The 22,896-nt window shown below is 47.4% G+C and overlaps 1 protein-coding gene across 4 annotated transcripts in view; it reads left to right on the forward strand.

Moving 5' to 3' along the window:
* The window catches only part of TOM1L2 (target of myb1 like 2 membrane trafficking protein), a 94,966-nt gene that overhangs the window by 66,088 nt on the left and 5,982 nt on the right, over window positions 1-22,896 (forward strand). For 2 of the 4 annotated variants that reach the window (XM_014575251.4, XM_006126606.5), the window contains exons 9-15: window positions 1,688-1,736; window positions 2,275-2,398; window positions 4,376-4,493; window positions 7,069-7,144; window positions 10,615-10,680; window positions 20,376-20,435; window positions 22,219-22,255. In XM_014575251.4, the coding sequence (XP_014430737.1) occupies window positions 1,688-1,736; window positions 2,275-2,398; window positions 4,376-4,493; window positions 7,069-7,144; window positions 10,615-10,680; window positions 20,376-20,435; window positions 22,219-22,255 (530 nt within the window). The remainder of the gene's footprint in view (window positions 1-1,687; window positions 1,737-2,274; window positions 2,399-4,375; window positions 4,494-7,068; window positions 7,145-10,614; window positions 10,681-20,375; window positions 20,436-22,218; window positions 22,256-22,896) is intronic. The other 2 variants (XM_014575252.4, XM_014575254.4) reach the window with 2 other exon arrangements.

The following is a 22,896-nucleotide window of genomic DNA, read 5'->3' on the forward strand; positions in this document are numbered from 1 at the left end:
GTCTTTGCTGTTTTTGGCAAAAACAGCAAAGAACCTAGTGGTATTTCAAGGGCTAACAAATTTATTAGGGCATAAGCTTTGACTTATAGCTCATGAACACTTATTTCCTAATGCCCTAATAAATTTGTTAGTCTTTAAAGTTCCAACGGATTCCTTGTTGTTTTTGCTGAAACAGACTAACACTCTCTGAAATCTACAACAATTTTGACTGGTGTGGAGAAATTAGATAGTGTCGTTTACTACTTCAAATAATACAAGAACCATGGGTCACCCAATGAAATTAATAGTCAGTGTGTTTAAAATAAAAGGAAGTATTTCTTCACACAACGTACAGTCAATCTGTGGAACACATTGCCAGGGGATGTTGTAAAGGCCAAAGCTATAACGGCATTTAAAAAAAACCTAGATAAATTCATAGAGAACAGACCCATTAGTGATTATTAGTGAGGATGATCAGGGTTTCAATTCCATGCTCTGAGTTTCCCTAGCCTCTGTTTGCTCAAAGCTGGGAGTGGATGAAGGAAGATGAATCACTTGATCATTGCCTGTTCTGTTCATCTTCTCTCTGAAGCATGTGACATTGGCCACTGCTGGAAGACAGGATACTGGACTAGATGGACCCTCTATGACAGTTCTCATGTTCTTAGAGCTGCGTGAGGGTAGCTAAGGGAGCAGGGGAAACCATTTTAGTGACTGTTAAGGTGGAGCCTAGGTGTCAGACATACAGCTAGTGGGGGAAGATGACCCTCTAATTAATTTGATTTAGCTAAAGTCATTTGTTTTGTGCTTGGAGAGTGTCTGCCCGGACCAGTGTTTCTTAAACTTTTTGAGACCCCGGAACACCAAACAATAATATTTTTTTATGCGGAACACAAATGAAAATTTTCTTCAAAAAAAAAAAAAAAAAGTCAGACAAAAAAAGACAAAAACAAAGAAGTAACAAAAACAAGGAAGAGGTTGCAGCACACCTGTGTGGTGTTTGCAGAATACCAGTGTTCCGCGGAACATAGCTTAAGAAACAGTGGTCTGGACACTGACCAAGAGCAGCTGCTGAGTGCCAGCAGCGGATTTAGGGCAGGGCGAGCGGGGCATGCGCTGTGGCACCACGGTGCAAGAGCTGTGTCAAAGAAGGGGCCCCGTGAAATTTCGCTGCCCGAGGCCCCACGGCGCTGCCCTGGGCCCCGCGGGGCACTCATCCGCCCCTGCTGAGTGCTGAGGAGTGGTTAGATTTGGGGCCGGAGCCATGAGAAGTTGAGAGATGGGGTTTGCGGAAGCACTGAGTGTACTGGAGCACACCCCTTTGGTGCAGCTCTGCAAAGGAAGAAATACTGGGGGGGACTGAGGGTATGCAGGGTGAAGGGAGCAAGACTTAAAGTAGCATTTGACTATCCAGCCAGGGGCATTACCCCTCTGCCTCCAAGTTCTCCTATCCTGTTTCTCCTATCCTGTCCTTTCGAGTGGCGGTTGAAGAAGAGAAGCTTCACGCTGCCTACACTGCCGGAGCCCAAGAACACAACTTCTGCAGTTGTTTCCTTTCCCTCCTCATAGTTCTTTCTCTCAGCGTCTAGTGGGATCTCCCAGCTGCTGTCTTCAACCCCCACTGACCTGTCCTGGCTTTGTCTTGAGCTTGACTTGCTCAGAGTGCGTGTGTGGGTGTGATGGTCTCTCTCCTTTTGTTTTACAACAGGTTTGAACGATACAGATCAGGCCGTTCGGCACAAAGTGCCAGTAATGGAGTAAGTATCCAGTTTGTCTTCTACAGTGATGGCACGCTCAGAGGAGGAGACATCTGTCCAACATACACTGAGTGCCTGCGTTATAACAGTAGTTAAGGAGGAGAACGTTTCCATGACTGGTTCATATTTAATGTACAAGTTGAGGTGAAAGAGGGTTTTGGGGGCTCAGCTCTTACTATTATCTGGCTCCAAAGCTAAAGGGGGTGAGGAGACAGAAGCAGGTTAAGCAATTCTGAGGTGATATGGGAGACACGTGAGAGAGATTTTCTTCAAGACTGCATTGGATGGGATTATACCATAATGGCAAGCCAGATGTTAAGCCTAACGTGCTTTTTGGACAGTGACCCGGACAGATAAATAGCTTTTTCGTTCTCCTTGTGTTGCATTCATCATCTAGGAGCCTAATTAAAATGCTCCCATTTACAACAGCTTTCCAGCGAGGGAGTGTATAGGAAGCATCCATCATTCTTGGTTTATTTTGTCTCTGTAACGGTTGCTCAGTGGGATGCGTAATCTGTCACCTTGACTGTCCCAACAGGTGCTGAGTGAGGTGACAGAGGATAATTTAATAGATCTGGGCCCTGGCTCTCCAGCTGTCGTGAGCCCCATGGTGGGGAACACAGCACCCCCAACTTCACTTTCCTCGCAACTTGCTGGGCTTGGTAAGTGCCTAACTTTTAAAGGGCAGATCAGCATGGAATAGCAGCTGTTCAAGACTAGTCCCTAATCACGTTGGGGTGGACCTGTCTTTAGGTCCCAGTAGTTTAATAAGCGCATGGATTTAGTATGAGAGAAGTTTCAACATTAAGATGGGCTGTGGGTAAAAAGCTTTGTCCAGTGGTTAGAACAGGGGAAAATGAGATGGACAGGGGCTTCAGTCTGTCACTGAATCACTGGGTAGCCTTGGTCTAGTCACTTAACCTCCAGGCTTTCCTTTTCTTAGCTGTAAAGGCAGGATATTATTCCTTTACCTGCTCTACAGGGGCATGAGTCTTAGAAGCACTTTTTAAAACTTAATTGAAATCCTCAGATGAATAGTTCTGTCCAAGCGCAAAATCTTGCGGGTTATACTAGATTAAAGGGCTCTTGAGCTGGGCACTCTGCTTGACCTCCATGTTCGCTTCCCATCCGGTTTAACAATGGGGAGAGGCATAGGACGAAGAACTAAAACGGAAAAAAATGGAATCCTTGCACAGAACAGCTGTCGCAGGGGGTTTGTGGCACGCTGTCTTACTGAACAGTAAATTATTTTAGTGAGCATTTTTCATCAAAGAAATGCCAACATTTGGAGCTTGGTATTCTGTATTAATTCAAGGGATATTGGGGTTGAAAACCAGTTTTATATTTAAACTTGTAAATCATGGTAGAAAAAATGGAAAAAATTCCCCAAATTGGATAACATTGGCACATCGCCCAAATGTGGGGGGAGTGATAAATGCAGAGGACAGGTCACTGGTACAGAGTAATTTGGATCATTTGGTAAGCTTGGCACGAGCAAACAATATGCATTTTAGTATGGCCAAATGTGAAGTCATACATCTAGGAATAAAGAGTTCAGGCCATGCTTACAGGATTTGGGGGGAGGGGGAGATAGGCGGGCGCTGTCTTCTGGGAAGCAGAGACTCTGCAAAAGACTTCAGAGTAATCTGCTGAACACGGGCTCCCAGTGTGACATTGCCATCAAAAGGGCTAAGGTGATCCTTAGATTTATAAATGAGAACATCAAGCAGGCGTAAGAAGGTTCTATTACTGCTCTGCTTGGCACTCGTGCAACTGCTCCTGGAATATTGAGTCTAAGTCTGGTGTCTATAATTCAAGAAGGATGTAGGTAAAAGCAGACTGAAAATAGGCACCCATTTTTAACAGGCTAATTAGAACAACTTAAGATGAGTTGTGGCAGTTCTTCACTGGCGATTTTTAAAACGAGAGATTTCCCAAGAGAGATACTCTAGTTTAAACAGGAACTAATTCTGGGAAGTCCTTTTCTTTGTGTTACACAGGAGGTCAGACGAAATGATCACGAGTCCATTCTGGCTTTATAATCTATGAAAATTGTGTAAAATTAGCTGTGTGGCTGTGATTGTTCCCTTAGCTCTGACAGCACTGTGTGAAACCAACTGAATCTCAGTGCAGATTTGCAATACAGAAAAATAGAAATGACTTTCTCTCATTCCATTAATTTTCTTCATCTGTTCGTCACTCACTTTCCTGCATTTCAGTTTTTCCTCGTTCCCTCCCTGCCTGGGATCTCAAAAACATAATGAAACGGGGAGATGGGAGGGGAGAAGGCAGCTTTATTCTACTTAGGAGGTAGAGTTTATATCCTGGTTCTTGGGAGATGGGAAATGTCTGTCCATACTACTCGAGGTAAAAGCTCTGCTAGCAGATACTGTGTATAATAAGCAAGGCTGTGACTAGCAGAGGCTGTCTTTTATGGACTGGGCCCAGAGGATGTCTCCTTCACGCTCCGTCAGTGCAACATTATGGCTATCCTCTAGTTTACACTGTAACTATGCTCTATTGCTGATGAGTGCTTGTGTATCGCTGGTTGTCCCAACTGGTATTTGATCACTGTTCACTATTGGGTTGGTTCCTTTCCCTTACACTCTGTACTTTGGTGGTGGTTGTTGTTTCTGTAGACTTGGGCACAAACAGTGTCAGTGGAACACTCAGCTCCCTTCAACACTGTAACCCTCGAGATGACTTCGACATGTTTGCGCAGACAAGAGGCAGTTCCCTGGCGGATCAGCGGAAGAAGTAAGTGGGGATTTGGTTTCAAATGCTGTGTATTCTTAGGGAACAAAATCTGAGGCCTCCTCAGATCAAAATTATTTTATAACTCAAACTTTGTGGATTTTTGTCCTCTAACCTTGCTTAATCTAGGTTTCCTCCTGCTGGATTTCAGTGGATTATTTGAGTAGCTGTAGAGGTCGTTTTTATAGGCCAAGGTCCACTGTAGATTGGTTCGGTAATTTCAGGTGCTGTCTCGTTTCACCTTTGAATTTCTAAGCCACCTAGAAACTTAGAAATTCAGTCCCTTAAATTATTTTTCTACAGGATGTGTGGGAGAATGAAACTCCCCTTAAATATCCATGAAGATATCAGAGCATGAGTCAACTTTGGGAGACTAGCAGTGGCTTAGTAGCTATCCTGTTAAAAACCTGTGGCTGATCTATGCCTGAACTGGAGCCTGGGTTCTAGGAGGCTTGGAAGGTCTCTGAGATTCGGCTGCAGGCTAGACGCAGATGTCTAATTGCAGCGTAGACACACACTTGGATCCAGTCCCCATAGGTCATTGCTTCGATCCTGTACAGGTCTGTAATGACCTATAGTTCCCAGACCCTCAGTGGTGATAACTGAATTACCATCTCACCCTTCGGACTGGATCCTGCTGCTCCGGATCAAGGTATGTTGGCTGCGCAGCATGAAGATGCTCCCACACTGCACCTATTCAGCCTCCAGGGCTGCATATCAGACACCTTCCCAGACACTAAATGGGCATGAATTTATTTAATGGAGGAGTCCGCCCTCTTAGTTGAGAGATTTGATCTCCCACAAGTGAGGCTCATAGAAAGGACACTGGGAGGTATTTTCATTCCATGTACCCCTTCTCGGGGTCTCTTCCTGGTTCCAAATTCTAGGCGATACAGGCAGCATCGGAGTTTGGGAGTGAGTTCAAGTATCGCAATAGGAACAGCACCAATATGCATCAGTGACAGTCACCTTGGAAGTGCAGCTAGGCAGTGTCATATGCACCTTCATTACCTTTCTCAGCTAGTAACTCACCCCTGCGTTCCATTTGTGCCTTCTATGCTCAACAAACATCATCCTCACCAGGCTGGGAAGTTACAGCTGAGAGGCCTTGAGAACAGGAGGCCTTAGGCCGACATGAGTACAGATGTCCATGCTGCTCCAGCTGGAATAGAAATATACACGATCAGTTTAGCATTTTAATTGGGAGTTACTAAATTAGCACTGAGGGTTTCTGAATTCACACTAAGGCGCTAAGCCTGAGGTGAATACCTAATGGTGGGATCTAAATCCAGATCCTTTACAAGGTTTCCATTACACCTCTTGTACTAAATGAAACGTGAAACTGCTCTCCTCAGCCTGCGACTCCATCTCCATCATCTGGGAGGTAATGGCGCAAAGAGCGCACACACATCCGTCATTTCAGAAGGGAGGATTATTGTACTTTCATTAGCTCTTGTGCTGTTAAAATAGAGTGAAGCAGCTCCCCAGAGACTTGGCTGTAGCTTATTCTGCTGCAGAAGCAAGTGAGAGACTGGATCGCAGGTCCTCAGGCTGGTAGAAGCAGGCATGCCCAGGAGAGGTATTTCACCAAGTCAGGCATGTAGCACCACCCAGTGGCTAATTTACAGGTAGGTGTTGGTATCTGCCTGAGAGAGTCAATTACTAGCCCTTGTGCATGAAGGAAAAGGGATGGCAGTGCTCCCTTAGCTCAGTAACTATAGCTATGAATCTTTTTCAGTGGTAATTTTACATGTCTTTTGAAATTCCCAGTAAAGAGGCTGTGGCTCTAGCGAGCTGAGGTAGCGTGTTTTCCTGCATCTCTTCTTAAAGCACTTGTTGATTACTGTGGCCACTGCCAACATGTCCCTTAACTGGCAGGACCTTCTTTCCTGTCCATTATCTGATGAGGTTGTGTCTCCCTTTCCCTCCACTGGCTTCCCCCTCACCACATTATGTTCAAGCTTCTTGTTAGCACCTTTTAAGGCTTCATGTAAACTTAACTGCTTTTCTATCTAGTCCCGGTGTGTTATCCTCCTCTGCCGCTCTACCATTAATGACAGCTTTCACGCCCCACGTGCATGCTTCTCCATCATCGTGATGCATTCTTCTGTGCTGTCCTCTGCGTTTCGCAATGCCCTTTCCAAACAGACTTCCAAAGCCATTACCCCATCTTTAAATTCCACCTGAAGGCTGACTCCTACTGTGGTAACAAACAAACGTGCTGATTTAAGTCTCATTCTGTCTCAGGAAAACCCACAAAACTCTGTCTTCACCGTCGTGCTGTACACTAGCCTCCAGAGAGTAACTGAGAAATCAAATCTGATTGTTGTCCTGCCTCCCTTCCCTCCCCCTCCTCTGTCTCTTACACACCACGTGTTGCATCTGAAATCCATTTGTAACCTCCTTGGGTGAGAGAATGTATTTTGTCTGCGCTGGGAAGCAACTGCTGCGTTGATGGAACTTTATATACTCCATGCTAGTCTCAAATAGCCAGCTAGTTGATTAGTGCCTAATGCATTTGACCAGGCATTGAGTGATGGCTGGATTTGCATTGGTTCTCTTTGTTCTTTTGTTGCAGTGTGACGTATGAGGATCCACAGGCCGTCAAAGGACTGGCATCTGCTCTAGATGTGCGAAAACAGAATGCTGGAGGGGTAAGTCATTGCTCTGAAAGAAGCACTCCAGCACAAAACTGGGAGCATGAAATGCCAAGAGCTACAATATTGCTGGGTAAACACCCGAGTTAGACTGCTCATTTGTATCCCACCAATGATTTGGAAGTAGCACTGACCATTGTATTTAATGTGGGTGTCAGCGAGGGGCATTTTCTAAGAGCAAGTTCCTTCTTGATACCCGTTTCTAGAGAGACTAGCTACTTGGTGGATTCAGCTTAAATAACATCACAAAAACATAGTGGGTGAATGCTTCTGCAATCTTTCAGTCTGCTCGGATGTCTGGCTTTCTGGGAGGCACTGTTGCAGGACTAAATATAGGTAATCTTCTGTGAATGCTGATTAATTCTTGTCTGTGAAAGTTGATAGAGGGGTTCAGAAGGACCACAATCTATGTGAAGTTACAACAAACTAGATAGTAATGACTGAGAGCGAGAGCTCACCCTTTAACTCCTTTGGACATCCCCATGTAGAGATGTGAGCTGAGTACAGACCAAGTGAAATTCCCAGATAATTCTCTCGCCCCTTTTTACAAATATCTTTTTATAGCTCCCATGTCACTTTGTATTCTCATGGTTGTCAGTGTAAGTCTAATCAGGGAAGCCAACAGCCTTCAACGTGTGTGTGGCGGGGAGAGGGAGTGCTGGCTTTATATACTTGGAAAGGGCAGGGGCGGGGCTGGAACAGCCAGCCCTGAGCCCTACTCAGAGCATGTTGCATCACTCTCTCCCCTCCCCCAGCAGCGCTCAGCGCTGCCCAGAGCGCAGCGCTGCCCCCACCCAGCCCTTAGAGTTGCCTGGAGCACACAGCTCAGTGCTCCGGCAGAGATTTAAAGGGCCCAGGACTCCAGATGCCACAGCTGCTGCAATAGCCATGGTGGCAGCTGGGAGCCACAGATCCCTTTGAATCACTGGGTCCTGGGGAAACTGCCCGTTGTCACCCCTCCCCCATTGGTAAGCCTGAGTCTCATTATGGCTGAAGGCGTTCAAAGCTTCCAGACTAGCCTGGGCTCTGTGTTGGCCACTAGGAGCGTGGAAGAGTCAATGCAGTCTTCATAGTATCTTAGAGCTGAAAGAGACCTCAGGAGTCATCAAGTCCAGCCCCTGCCCAAGGCAGGACCAACCCCACCTAAATCATCCCACCCAAGGTGTTGCCAAGCTCGGACTTAAAAGCTTCTAGGGATGGAGATTCTGCCACCTCCTTAGGTAACCCCTTCCAGTGCTTCCCCACCCTCCTAGGGAAATAGTTTTTCTTAATATCCAGCCTAAACCTCCCCCTCTGCAACTTGAGACCATTGCTCCTTGTTCTGCCATCCACCACTACTGTGAACAGCCTCTCTCCATCCTCTTTGGAACCTCCCTTCCGGAAGTTGAAGGCTGCCATCAAATCCTCCCTCACTCTTCTCTTCCACAGACTAAATAAGCCCAAATCCCTCAGCCTCTCCTCATAAGTTGCAGATCCTTCTCCATCTGCTGAGTAGCATTTTCCCCATCCCATGCTGATCCCCTCTCCATGCTCTCTCATGACAGCAGCTTGCACTATATTCTGAGGCACTTCACTCGGAGACGGTGAGAAACAGGAATGAATTGTTGGGGGTGACTCAGGCCAGCTGTGCCTTGCTGCTGCTTAGACTGCTGAGAGCAGAATCTTTAATCCCTTCTTTGTTGCTAGCTAACGTTGGAATAACCAGTGTTGAGTGCTGAGGTGACGCATTAGGCCCTTGGCAATGGGGGCTCTACTACTCCACTGATGGCCAAGGAGTTTGTATCCTTATTCATTAGCGGTCTTGTTATTTTATACCTGCGTCAGGCACAGCTGCCACCTGTCACTCACACCAGCAAAGCTGTTACTTTGCCTGACGCGTTGTCAGTTCAAAGGACCAAATCTAAACTAATCTGACTGGTCAAAGTATTGGAAAGCAGTCGCTCTCCTGGACTACTGAACTTTGGACTGTGGGTTGTCGTTACAGCTCAGATCTTCGCCCTCTTTTCAAAAGTCCCGATGACTACACCAGGTTGTCAAACTAGCCCATGTTATGGCTGGTTGATCAAGGGCCCTGCTTGTCGAGGAAGAAACGTAAACCCTGAATAGTTAGGCAGCAAAATACATTTTACAAATGCAGCGAGGCTGCCGAGGACTGCATCTCAGAGGAGATTTAAAAATGCTAATAACGTCTAAAAGTTACCCGCCCCTGTTGACAGCTGCTGCTTCTCCATAAACTAATGTGTGGTGTAATTAGGACAGAATGCTAACCGAAGGGTTTTTTTATTTATTTATAGAGCTTCCTGGGAGGGGCCAAAACCCATTCTTCTTACACTTCTCCTTTTAGCGAGGTTCTCTTGTGTTAAAATTCTTCTAATCAAACTGAAGTAGTGCAGAATAGTGAGAGATGCAGCCGTGTTAGTCTGGTCTAGCTGAAACAAAAGACAGAACTATGTAGCACTTCAAAGACTAACAAGATGGTTTATTAGGTGATGAGCTTTTGTGGGCCAGACCCACTGAGGAAGTGGGTCTGGCCCACAAAAGCTCATCACCTTATAAACCATCTTGTTAATCTTTGAAGCGCTACATAGTTCTGTCTTTTGTTTGAAGTAGTGCAGTCATTCTCAAATGGAGGGCCATGGAGAGCTGGTTGGTCCGGGGCAATTGGCTAGCCTTGTTTCTAGCTGCAAAGTCACATTAAGACAGCTAAACCTATTTTATTTTTACCTGTCCATGTTGGAAATTGCTATAGCTGCCATCAAGATGTATCAGGATAGCACCTGGGAAGGCTGAAGCCCAGGAGATAATCTCTAATGTTATCCAGACTGTGGAGAAGTTCAGAAGATTCAGACAATTCCACCTCGGGATACATTCCCCAGCCCAAGTCCTGAAATGAGATGTTATGGTTTTGGTCCTCTTAAATAGTGAAGCCCTTAAAGCGATGCAGTTTGAAAGACTGCCAAAACATTTCATCCAGCTGGGATTATTTACTCTCCCCTTACCACCTTCTTTATGCCCCTCATAAGGCTGCCGTTGCCAAGCTGAGCCTGGCCAGTCTGTCTGGAAACGAAGAGAAATTGGAGGAGAAATAAATATTAGCTGTGAATTATTATAACCTTCAAAAAACAAGGGTTTTTCCAGAATCACTTAAATTTAGGGATTTCTGTGAGGTCTGACAGATTTCTGAGTCGTCTAGTCCACACCCTGACCTCTAAGAAAAACCAACGTCAGCCTCACTTAAACTGTTAGCTCTGTAACCTGTTCAAAGGAAGCCAAGGGTACCGAAGTCCTGTTTCTGATGTACAGATAGCAGAGAAGGGTGACAGAACCCGGGGGGTGGGGCCTTAAGTGTGTATTATCAGAAAGGACTCTATGCACAGTGTATGCCTCTATTTTACTGATGTTGTATTATTACTTTATCGTGGGTTTTGCGATGGTTTTCTTTATGGGCATTTCTGTTCCCAACACAGAGGAGAGGTAAAGGTGGGAACTCAGACATGGAGCCCATAGACAAGTGGCTAATTACACAAGGAATGGTGAGAATTTCACCAGTAAAATGAACCCTCTTGCCCACTCCCGTTCCTCATGTAGAATAACCATCCTGTGTTTACCTCTCACCCAACCTACTGAACTACCACAAATCAGACAGTACAAGGATTTTATCCCCTACCTGCATAATTGTCTGGGGGAAGTTTAATATCCTGAGGGGGGTGTCTGCCAAAATTCAGTTTTTATGTTGCCCAGAGACCTACAGCCCAGTAAGTGTCGTCTTGGCATCAGTTGTAGGAGTTTCTACTGTCCATATTCACCTCCAAAACAGGGCTGGGGATGCTGTTAGTTCCTTTTACTGTCTCGATTTATACATGCAGTATCCACTTTTCAAGCATAAACACAAGCTCCATGTATTTTAATTTAGGGGTGGGTCATTTTCGAGGCTCCTTTTCAACTCCTTCAATAGCAACCTGCTCCTGTGGCACTTAACTCTAAGGTGAGCTCAGCACATGAAGTTTGCAGGATCAAACCTAATTGGATTGAGTAATCTAGGAGAAGGGTCCTTCTCTTTTTTTGATTACAAGGCGTTCCCGCTATATGTCGCCCCAGTATACATCAGTTCCGCACTAGCGTAGTTGACACTTGTAGGAACTGATGCATTATAAGTCCTCCCATTCCCCACTCTTACATTGCACAAAAAAACCCAACAATTTGCACAAATGGAAGTCAGATGTGGGGGGAAAAAAAATTCCCCACTTGATGTCGTTTCGCTATACATCCACTATTTTTGGAAAGTATCTTGGCTGTATAGCGGGAACACCCTGTATTCTAAAACAGGAGAATCTGAGTCTAACTGGATTGATGCATTGCATTTGTACTGGCAGATGTCCCATTAAGGAATATTTCCTGCATGAAGGCTTTCAGGATTGGTCTTTATTGGGAGGACCTAATGCTGTGTTTCCAACTCTGGCAGTTTTATCGTGAACCTCGTGATAGTGGTGTTTTACTTTAAGCATCAGGCCCTGGAGACAGCTGAGTACATGAGACTCTCTGCACTCGTGGAAATAATCGTTCTGTGCCCTGATCCTTGTGATGAAAAGTTGAAAGTGTGACCTGAGGGCACCCTAAAGGCTCAGAAACCAGGTGGAAATAAGAGAACCCAATCATTATTGTTTAAGTAACCCGATTTTTAACCAGTCTTGAGGGGTGGAGTGATCCTGACTCATTTTTTTTTAATGTTTGAGGTTGCAATACAGTTGTGACCTGTTTTAAAGTGTAAGCACACATGCATCCTTAGGAGAGGGTAAAGTCCTGAGTTGCCTGACATAGAACTTAAAGCAGGTTTGTAGGGGTGTGTTCTGCTTTGATTTTTTTTTTTTTTTGAGAATTTTTTTGTTTGTTTTAAAGCATGCTGAGATTTTTTTACTATTAAACTTTAGAGCGGAGACTATTGAAAGAGCTTACAGGGGCTGGGCATCCAGTTCCTACTAAATATGGGGCACACAGCTCCTGTAGGGACCTTTGAAGATCCCAATCTAAAGGGGACACGTTGGAGGGGGGGAAAGGTCCAGAAAGCAAATGTCATGAAAACACGTCAATTAAATCTGTGCTGTCCAACCAGTTCTGAAGCAGTAGCCACTATAGTGGCTACTGCTGTAGTGAACTAGCCACACTCAACCAGCCAAATAGCCACATTGTTCAAGCCAACTAGTCTCACTCAATTGGCCAAATAGCCACATGTGGCTAGCGTGTTGGACGCTACAGAATTAAATGAAACTGATGCAAAATCAAAAAGTATAACACAACGCAGGTTTTGAAGTGAGGTGTGTGAAACTGCACATCACCTAAGACAAGCCTACCAGTGCTCCGTGGAGACAGAGCAACCGGGAATTTGGGCGTATACGTAGCCAGTCAGGTGCTTGATTTGGTCTCACGTGTCTGAGTGCTGGGTTCTGTGCTTGTCGGGGGGCCCACTGTGTGCCAGTTGTAGGCACCTAACTTTGAAATAGAACTCTGGCTGCCAGCATTTGTCAGACCCACAATTGCCAAGATAAACTTGAAAGAGCCATAAAAGGAATGGCACCAGCTTCTCCTCTGCTGTGCTTAGATGCAGTTTAGATGTGAGCTTGTCTGTGGAGCTGTAGCAGCCACAGATGATCTAGACCATTTTGTTGAGGGCTCATCCATTATGAATAATCCCGGGATTGAGTTAGTTCCTCTTGTTTGCTTTTCCACTGTTTACAAGGGCAGGGAAGCATGAAATTGGCACTCCTGCTGGTCACCCCACTCAGGCCACTGCCTTATTAAAAACCCAAACACAATCTCTGCTTATTGGCTTGTGGTTATCTGGCCTGGAAAAAAGGATACTGCAGCAATCATGGAGGGATACAGATTTTGGAGGGGATCTGGCTGCCCTAGTGTTAACTAGGCGCCAGTTTCTGTCCTCACAAGGTGCTCACCCTTGTTTGTATTTTACCCCTAAAATAAAACTGGACTAATCATTAACTCCGTTTCTCTCAACTGGCTCTAGTTCTTAACCATATTTATTAATCCCACTTCGTAGTATTTACCGTATATATAGCATCCTCGTCCCGAACTACTGTGTGTTCAACTTCATTGGTAACTTTTTGTGCTATTGAGATATGGAAAAGAGGAATGATATTGATGCACCCCTCAACTGCGCCTGTGCAAGGCTGGGAATGTTACAGGAGAGGGGTTTTGCCTTGTTAAAAAGGTACCGGAGCACCATTTACATTTGTCCTCTGAACCAGAACTTTTCAGTGTTCCCTATAAGTCGTGTGCTTGTGTGGCCACTCAGGAGAGATTCAGATGTCACCCACCTGATTAGCAGCACACCCCCAGCTAGGACTTTTGTTTCTGCTGGTGGTGCACATTCACACACACCTCAGTGCACATAAAATGTATTCCACATGCAGATAGAGAAGATTAGAGGGAACTTGGCATGGAGTTGCCTTCTTTCTGCATTGTGACAGCCTTAATTTAGTTCCTTCCTCTCTCTCTCTCTCCCATCATTTTTGTGCTATTTCCTTCCCCTCCCCTCGCTCCCTGCACCGCACCACACAGGCATACCTATGATAATCACTCTAGGACCCAGTGCATACTGTTCTAGCAAACTTGGCACTCTACAGTGCTAGCCCATCGGGGGCCCCCAAGCAGCAATATTTTGGGTAGGTCCCCACACACAACACATACCAATACATACAGGTCCACATCAAGCTGTTTGAGGCCCGAAGCAGGTGCTCAGTCTGCTTACACCTAGCACCAGCTCTGTTAAGTCAGGGAGACTGAAGGTAGGGCAGCGAGACTTCAGTGCAGGTCGTTCTAGTTTCTCTCTCCTAGATTTGCACAGCTGCCAAAGTGTAATGAAGATGTTGGTTTGTCTGTTTGCTACATGCTACCTGGCAGCATGCCAGCAGGGTGCCTGCTACATAAGTTGAAAGCTTACATCGCATAAGCCACCCACCTTGATTTAGAATTCAGAACCAATGTTGCCACCAGGCCCATAGGCAAACTGTTTCATCTTTTGGTGAATTCAGGTTTGTGTTTTATTCCCAACAATCTGTTCTCCCACAGTGTGTCCTAAAAGATGCTAAACTGGCAGGAGGAAAGGAAAGGTTCCTCTCAGTAATAAAGATACTTTGATAAAACACCTTTATTGTTGGATACTACAAAATTAGAATGCCACCAGGTCTGGCTTGGATAAAGGGAGACTTAGGTCTCAGTGTGACATGGAACAATTGAGAGGTACATTTTCTTCCCAGAGAGAAAACCCTTTTCCTCTGGTGTCTGTTCTGCTCTTCCTTGTGCCACAGACAAGCTAGAAAAACAAACTTTTAGTGGAAATAGCTTCAAACGTGCCCAGATGAATGCTGTTGGTCATAGTTTTGGGAGATCTTTTTCCCATAGTAACAGGATCCCTCTCCCCACCCTCAATATTCAAGCCAGTTGAGTCATTTCCTTCCAAAGACCATATTAAACTCCTGGTCTGTTGTTCCTCTTGTACTTTTCCAAGGATTTTGTCAACAAACAGGCTTATTTCCTGTACCCATGATGGCTCTAACTTCCTGGGCTTGCCCAGCCTATAAATGTCACATTTACATCATCTAAGACACAGCAGGCTGTGTTACTGAATCTATTGTATACAGGCAGTCCCCGGGTTACGTACAAGATAGGGACTGTAGGTTTGTTCTTAAGTTGAATCTGTATGTAAGTCGGAACTGGCGTCCAGATTCAGACACTGCTGAACCTGACCGCCAGTTCTGACTTACATACAGAATCAACTTAAGAACCCCAGGCGTCCCCAAGTCAGCTGCTGCTGAAACTGATCAGCAGCTGATTCCAGGAAGCCCGGGGCAGAGCAACTCTGCCTCGGGCTTCCTGTAGTCAGCGCTGGTCAGTTTCAGCAGAAGCTGACTTGGGGACGCCTGGGGCAGAGCAGCTGGGATGCTGCTGGGTTGCTCCAGTAGCGCCGCTCCTGGGTGCTACTGGACCAACCTAGCAGCACCCCATCTGCTCTGCCCCAGGCGTCCTGATTCAGCCGCTGCTGAAACTGACCAGCAGCGGCTGAATCAGGACCTGGGGCAGAGCAGCTGGGGTGCTGCCGGGTTGGTCCAGTAGTGCCCAGAGCGGGCGCTGCAGGACCAATCGGCAGCGCCCCAGCTGCTCTGCCCCAGAGTCCAAAACAAAAGCCTGGTCTGCTGGGGGGGGGGGAGCACACTAGCTGCGCCCCCCCCTCCCCAGCAGACCAGGGACACGGGGAGCAGAGCTTCTGAGGCTTTGCTCTGGCAAAGCCTCAGAGGCGCGGGACCCCCCCGCGGCTGCGGCTTCAGTCCGGGAGCCTGTGGTCTGTTGGGGACGGTCCCCAGCAGACCACAGGCACCCAGATTGAAGCGGCAGCAGCGGCGGTTCCCCGCGCCTCTGAGGCTTTGCTCTGGCAAAGCCTCAGAAGCGCGGGAACCCGCCTGGTGCCCCTGGTCTGCTGGAGACGGTCTCCAGCAGACCAGGGGCACTGGAGCAGCTTACGAACGGGGCTCTCTCGCCCCGACTTCCGGGGCGAGAAAGCCCCGTTCGTAAGTGCGGATCCGACATAAGTCGGATCCGCGTAAGTCGGGGACTGCCTGTACTAGCCAATTAGCCCGTCATAAGATGGGATTTTCAGGTCTTCTTTCCTGAGCGCGCACTCTCTCTCTCTCTCTCCTACTGCCTCCCCCCCTTATCTCTCCTCCGCCTCCTGCTTCTCTCTGTCTATTTTTGTCTCTTTTCCCCCTCCTGCCTCTCACTTTCCCTTTCTCTTCTCCTCCTCCTCCTGCCTCTCTCTCCCCTGTGTCTGTCCCTGCCCCCTTTCCCTTCCCCTTCTCTCCCGCCATGGCACTTGGCTGAGTGCTACCTGCTCAGCTGGGTTGCCACGAGGGAGAGGGGCGGGGCCGTGTACGTCACCGCCCTCCCTTCCCCTCCCACTCCGGGGGAGCCCAAACAGCCCCTTGCGCTGCTGGCTCCCCTGGCGGCCCAGCTGAGGGGCACAGCGGGAGGGGAAGGGGGCGGTGACATACATAGCCCCACCCCCTGGCCGTGTACGTCACCGCCCCGCCCTCTTCCCCTCCCCTCCGTGGCGGCTCGGCTGACTGTTGTGCGCTCAGCCGGGCTGCCATGGGGGAGGAGGGGTGGGGTGGTCACGTACACAGCGGGGGGGCGGGGCTGTCTACATCACCGCCCCCCCCCCCCCCCCCCCCGCAGCGGCCCAGCTGAGGGGTGCCCTACTCAGTGCCACGGTGGGAGGAGGAATGGGGGGCCATGTACATCACCGCCTCGCCCCCGTTCCTGTCCCACCAGGGCACAGCGCCAGCGCCACTCAGCTGGGCCGCGGTCGGGAAGCAAGCTGCGGCAAGCGACTGTTTGGGGTCCGGCTGCGGCCAGGTCTGCTTCCCGCCCCCCTCCTCCCGTCCAGCCCCACGGCCCCCGATCACCCCCAGCTCTGCTTCCTGCCCCCTCTTCCTGCCCCCCGGCTCCCCCAGATACCCTCCGCCCCCCTCCTGCCAGGGCTGCTTCCCTCCCCACTTCCTCCGGGCCCCCCATCCTCCCCTCCAGCCCCACAGCCCCCAATCACCCCCAGCTGTGCTTCCCGCCCCCTCTTCCTGCCGGCCAGCCCCCCGGCCCCCTGGACACCCCCGTCCTCTCCCCCCGCCAGGGCTGCTTCCCTCCCCGCTTCCTCCGGGCCCCCCCATCCTTCCCTCCAGCCCCCGATCTCCCCTAGCTCTGCTTTCCACCCCCTTCCAGCTTGCTCCGCCCCCCTTCCCCTCCCTCCGTGGCACGCTGCACCGCTCAGCTGGGCCCAGCTGAGCAGCAGCCGCTTGCTGCCCCGGGCCCAGCTGAGCGGCTCTCTCACTGAGCAGGGCAGCGCTCAGCTGGGCCCTGGCAGGGGAAGCTAGCAGCCCTTTGGGGTCCATGCTGCACCCCCCCCGGTCTGCTTTCTGCCCCCTCCTCCCGTCCAGCCCCACAGCTGCCAATCTCCCCCCCAGCTCTGCTTCCCACCCCCTCTTTCTACTGGCCAGCCCCACGGCCCCCTGGACACTCCCCGCCAGTGCTGTTTCCCTCCTCCCTTCCTCCGGGCCCCCCCATCCTCCCCTACAGCCCCACAGCCCCCGATTCTCCCCCCACAGCTCTGCTTCCCACCCCCCTTCTGGCCAGCCCTGCCTCCTTCCCCTCCCTGCATGGTGCCCCTTCCCTCCCCTCTGTGGTGCGCTGCGGCTCAGCTGAGCGGCGCTCCCACCAGCCCCAGCAGGGGAGCAAGCAGCAGCTAGCGGCCCTTTGGTCCCCCTCAGCTGGGCCCGGCGGGAACACCACAGCACCCCACAGAGGGAGGGGAAGAGGGTGGGGCTGGGGCTGGCCGAAAGGGGGGTGGAAAGCAGAGCTGGGGGGAATCGGGGGCTGTGGGGGAGGATGGGGAGCCAGAGGAAGGGGGAGGGAAGCAGCGCTGGCGGTGGCAGGGATGTCCAGGGGACCGTGAGGCTGGCCGAACCTCCACGGAGGGAGGGGAAGGCGAAGGGGCGCTGACGTACGTGGCCCGGGGGCGTGGCCGTGTACTTCAGCGTTGTAGATTCACAGACAATAGGCTACTATATATATGCTGACTTAAAACCTCCACTGCAGTATATGCAATAAACCACACACAGTTACAAGCTGCAGACAATCAAGTAGCCAATTAAATAGGGTATATTTTACGTTAGCTGCATGAAGGCCATTGCAGCCTTCAAGAGACAATATTGAAGGGTGTCTCTGAAATAGACTGACATCACACATGCCTTAGAACTCTACAGCTGCCATAATATATTATATGAAGAATTTTTGATCACCAAACGAGGGAAGACATGAACATAGCAGCCAAGCAAGAATTGGTTTCAGTTGTATTAAATATTCAGAAAGGAATAGAATTACCTAAGCTAGTATAAAGCTATGGTCTAGCAATAAGATGAACCTTATCGGAAAGATATTCTAAGAACATTTAATGAGTTCACCTAGAGACTTAGTGTCATTTCATACCTGCTTCTTTTCCAGTGCGATCCTATTCAATAGAAACATAATTTGTGTTATTAACACCACAGGGCCTTTTTAAGGGTAGAATATTGGATGTTATCAGCACTAAGGAAAAGTTTTGGAAATATCTTTTGGTGGGACTTTATTGTTGATGAAACCACAAACAAAAACTACCTTCAAATAATGGTGTCTAATTTTAATTCCAAGTTTCCTTGCATTTTATTGAGTGAAAGTTCATTCTTTATTCTCTTACCCCTGCTTTCTCACCTTTCGATTATCCAAATCGTCTCATTTATTTTGGAAAAACCCTACAAAATTGCAAAGAAATCCTTAGTTTTTTAAGTCTATTCTTAAAGTTACTTGAATGTTTTGATAGGCTAATTCCCATTTTCTGTTTGCATATAGACTTTGGGGGAAAATTGCAATCACTTTATAAAATAACACTCGTTTAAAACAAAACATAATAGGGGCCGCACAAATAGATGAGCGAGAGAGTTTTTGACGTGTTAACCTGCACAAATAAGTTGCATTGTCCAGAGCTGACCAGTTGGTTTAATAGCTTTGGAGATTACGGACTTCAGACACGAGCCCCAGCGTAAAATTGTTCAGCCAGCAGCAATTTAAAAAACTATCTACAGAATCCAACCTCCTGTTCATGGCCCTTTTAGCCAGTTCACAGCAACTTTGAATCACTGCCTTCAAGGCATACATGCAAGATCCAATTTATCCTGGCAAGTTAAAAAGGGAGACTTGTCCTGTACAGAAATCTGGTCTGTTCCCCTCTAGACTGCAAGCATTCTGGTGGTGATCAGGATCTTCATATCATTGCTGCCAGTTACTGAGCAAACTGCATCTTGGCCGCCTCCTGGTTCTGTTGAGTGTACCCTGGCCTCTACCCTCTTGTCAAAAGCCATTGCCTGACTCTGGGTGGAATCCCGGGATTTTCCCACTCTCAGACTGGCATGGTGTACCAGATGTCTTACCATCATCCACTCCTGGTAAGACTACCCGCCCTAAGCCTCTTCCATGGAGCTTTGCTCTGTTAGCTTGTGTCTCTATCACAGCTTGCTGACCTCTCCCTGGACAGCCCCTGGCAACTCTCCCCCTTCTTTTCCTCAGGAGGTTCTAACTGTCTAGTATTCTTTTGAGCTTCGCCTCCCTCCCTGCCAAAACAGCCCTGTCACTTCAAAGCATGCCCTTGTCTCCAAGTGTGTGCACTGGGAGGATCCTTACCTAGGTCCATTGCTTTGCTTTCCTGTTTGCTCTTTCCATGGCTCCTGTGTTGTGTTAGATCAATACAGGCCTACGGGAACGTCTAAGAGCCCAGCGTGCCAGAACTTCCCTTTTCTAACCAATCCTGCCCAGACCCTAACCCAATGGTTACATCTAAGTTTCCATAATGTTATTACAGATCAGATCTGCGTCTGTAACTATTACAAAGCAGAAGATGGTTTTTATTATAACATTATTTGAATAAGTAGAAGAGAGCCATAAGCAATGGAGAGAGTCTCCTCTAGCGTATACATTTTCAAACTACCGTTAGCAAGGGTCTGCAGAGTCTTCTGTGGAAGAAACATTTCGGTATAATTAATTTGATTCCAAAGAGTTTATCCTAAATCTGATCATTTGGGGTTTCTTTCTCTCTGGAGGGACTGATCAGAGAGCATCTTAATTTGCCTTTGGGAAGACTGCAGGATTTAAGCCCCTTTGTCTAGGGTTAGTAAACATACAATAATTAATGTCTGTGAGGGGAAAAAAGGGATGTTTGTGGTGGTTGGGAGGGAGGGGGTCTGAAGTTAGGTATTTCAAAATGTAATCCATATCCAATATTCTATCCTCCAAAAGTATTACACGATCCACATTAGAGCCATCAGTCCGCATCGATGGCTTTAATATGTAATCAAAAAGTTCTCCATTGTATGCTCCTGTCCAGTCACATTCTCCATAACCTCGGTTTTGTTAGCTTCACTGTTCATAACTTACCTTTTTAAGCGTGGCTTTATTTGAATACTATTTGTATTTTGTTGCTTTTTCAGTGCATCTTGCATCTTATTTTGTGAGGGGTTTTTTTTATTTTATTTTTATTTTTTTCCATTTTGTTTCTGGCATTTCCCATCGTTCTGTGGCCATGATTGTGGATGTATTTTGGTTTTGCCTGCCTTGCTGTATCTCTTGCCGCACTCCATAGATCCCCGTTGCACAGTCCTCTGTCATGGATGACATTGAGGAGTGGCTCAGTACCGACTTGGTGAGACTTTTTATATTTCGTTTTTCATGTAGGAAGTAGGACTTGTGCAGATGCATAACTTTGATGTAAGCTGTTGGGGCTGCTCTGTGGTTACCTATGCAGGGAGGGAATGACACCTTATAAATTGGGGGGGGTTCCCCCAGGGAAGGGAATAAATGAACTCATAGTTGCCGTTTGCAGTCACCTCATCCAAAGCACGTTTCTGCGCTGCTATTGTATTGTGTTTTCACTTCTCCATTCTCAGTGTCACAGAGGTGATGGGATTGTCAGGAATTTGGACTTAAGGAACTCAACGAAGGAAAATACTTAAGCACATACTTAAGTCCACCTTTATTTAAGCACATGCTTAAGGCCTATTGAAGTCATTGGGGTTAAAGCACATGGTTAATTGTAAGTCTGTATTTCAAGTGCAATGCTGAATAGCTGGAGTGCTGAAATGGGATCTAGGGTCTTTAACTTTAAAGAGTAAACCTTACCTGTCTCCATTTAAATTGGTTTGATAGCAGTGGCACACTTTTAAATGTCTGGTCTCTGTCCCTGCATCCCTCTTCTTTTGGCTGATGTCTTGTTAGAATCTTGAAACTTTGTGGGGAGAAGGAGGGAGTGGGAGGCAGATTCTCTGCTGATTTTTGCTTTTCCCTATTTTGTCAAATGTTTAGTTTGCCCCCTTGTTCTCCAATTCAAGGGAGTACAAGCTTACATGAGTAGTTCCACTTCAAGGAAGTAACATCAGTACAGCTCAGTTGATTGTCACGGTAGAGCAAGCTATACAAAAGTTATACATGAAGCTCTAACTGCTGTGTTCATTCAAAAACTTCTGTATAATGGAATGATGCTTACACCTTACATGAGGCTTCATTTTCAAAGTGTTAGTTTTCACAAAGCCCTGGTAAGGCAGGTGACGGTCCCATTTTACAGATGAGGAAAGCAAGGCAGAGAAGTAACTCCTCCCTTTCAAAGGTGACTGGATTTGGGGAAGTCAAGCTACTTGAAAGCATCTGTTTTTTATGCGATAATTATTTGAAAATTGTGCCATCTAGTTGGGATTTAATACAACTTCCTTATTTAATAATTGTGAATTCTCAAATCCTGATGAAACACATGCTAGACATCTAAATATAAAGTTGTACTAAACTTGTGTGATGTTAGCCTCTGCTACTTCTCCTAGACAACACACTAGTTTCCATCCTTTTATATCAAGCTACCCATTTTATTCTTGTCTACAGTCACAGTGTCATAAGCTTTACACTCGGCTTTTTTTCCAGTCATAAATTCTAAATTCTAAATTAACCGTCCATTGTATTCGGGAAAAATATTGTCCCTAAACATTTCATCGGAGTCTCTTCCTCATCTGATGCACTGTTAACGAAAGTCACAACCTTGATGTCCTAAAGGAATTATGAACAGATGAGATGGCATTTCCTGTAGCTATCCAGTTTTGTATTGGGTTATGGCTTCTCTTGCTAGGAAAAGACCTGCTCTCTGGGAAGTGGAGAAAATGGAAACTGACTGACTTGCTCAGGTCTAATTGGGACTGCATGGATAGAGGACGGCACTATCATTTCGGCTATTTCTTTGGCTGCACAGAGGAATACTGGGTTTTTCTTCTGCGTCCTGACTTGAGCACTGTCTGACTCCTCTAGGTTGTCTTTCTCAAATAGTAGCCATGTTTAGATACAGGGCAGAGGCAGGGCATGATATGGGTTACTTGTAAGCATGCTTGGGGGTACTGGAAAAGAGGTACAGTATGTACGTTCATGCTTTTTCTTTGTTTCAACTGCAGAAAGGAGAAGAACTGGAGGAGGGTGTGACTAGTGAAGGTAAGCAAGGAAGCTCTGGCTTTCAGAGCTATCTCAGTCCAGTGCCTTAGACTGGAATATCTGTACTGATCTCTTCGGATACAATCACCCAGCAGAGATCCTCTTCCACTCCACCGAACTCTTGGTAGCTGACAGTCCACCGCACACGATGTGCTCTGTGCGCTTTCCTTAGCCGTGTGAGAGAGCAAAACCCAATTCAGTGATTCTAGACACCCTCCGAATGGTGTGGGAGCTTAGATAATACAGACAGGGGTGACCCACGCTGGGTACTTCAGGTACAAACCAGTGGAGTGTGGGAAATGGTCATTATCTCCTCCTCCTCCCAGCCACAAGAATAGCACCTGATAGTATTTCTCCCTATGTTTGGGATCAGACCCTTGACTGGCATGTGAGTGTTGATCCACTCTGCTGACTAAACAGTGTTACCGTGATGCTGCTTTCTACGGCCGGCCGTACCCTCGTGAGGGTGCTGTATTTGTGCAGGTGGCTTGTGTGTATGACAGGCTGGCCCAGGTGGACTGGCAGCAAGGACAGAGTTCTCAGCCGAAGGCTTGTGACCCCATGTTACCAGCATTCCCTGTCCCATTTAGCCAGGAGGCGGTGGCTCCAAGCCTTTTGCTTTTGTCAGCTGTTCTGATCTA

Source organism: Pelodiscus sinensis, chromosome 15, assembly GCF_052426305.1.
Source record: "Pelodiscus sinensis isolate ZL-2025 chromosome 15, ASM5242630v1, whole genome shotgun sequence".
Classification (NCBI taxonomy): domain Eukaryota; kingdom Metazoa; phylum Chordata; order Testudines; family Trionychidae; genus Pelodiscus; species Pelodiscus sinensis.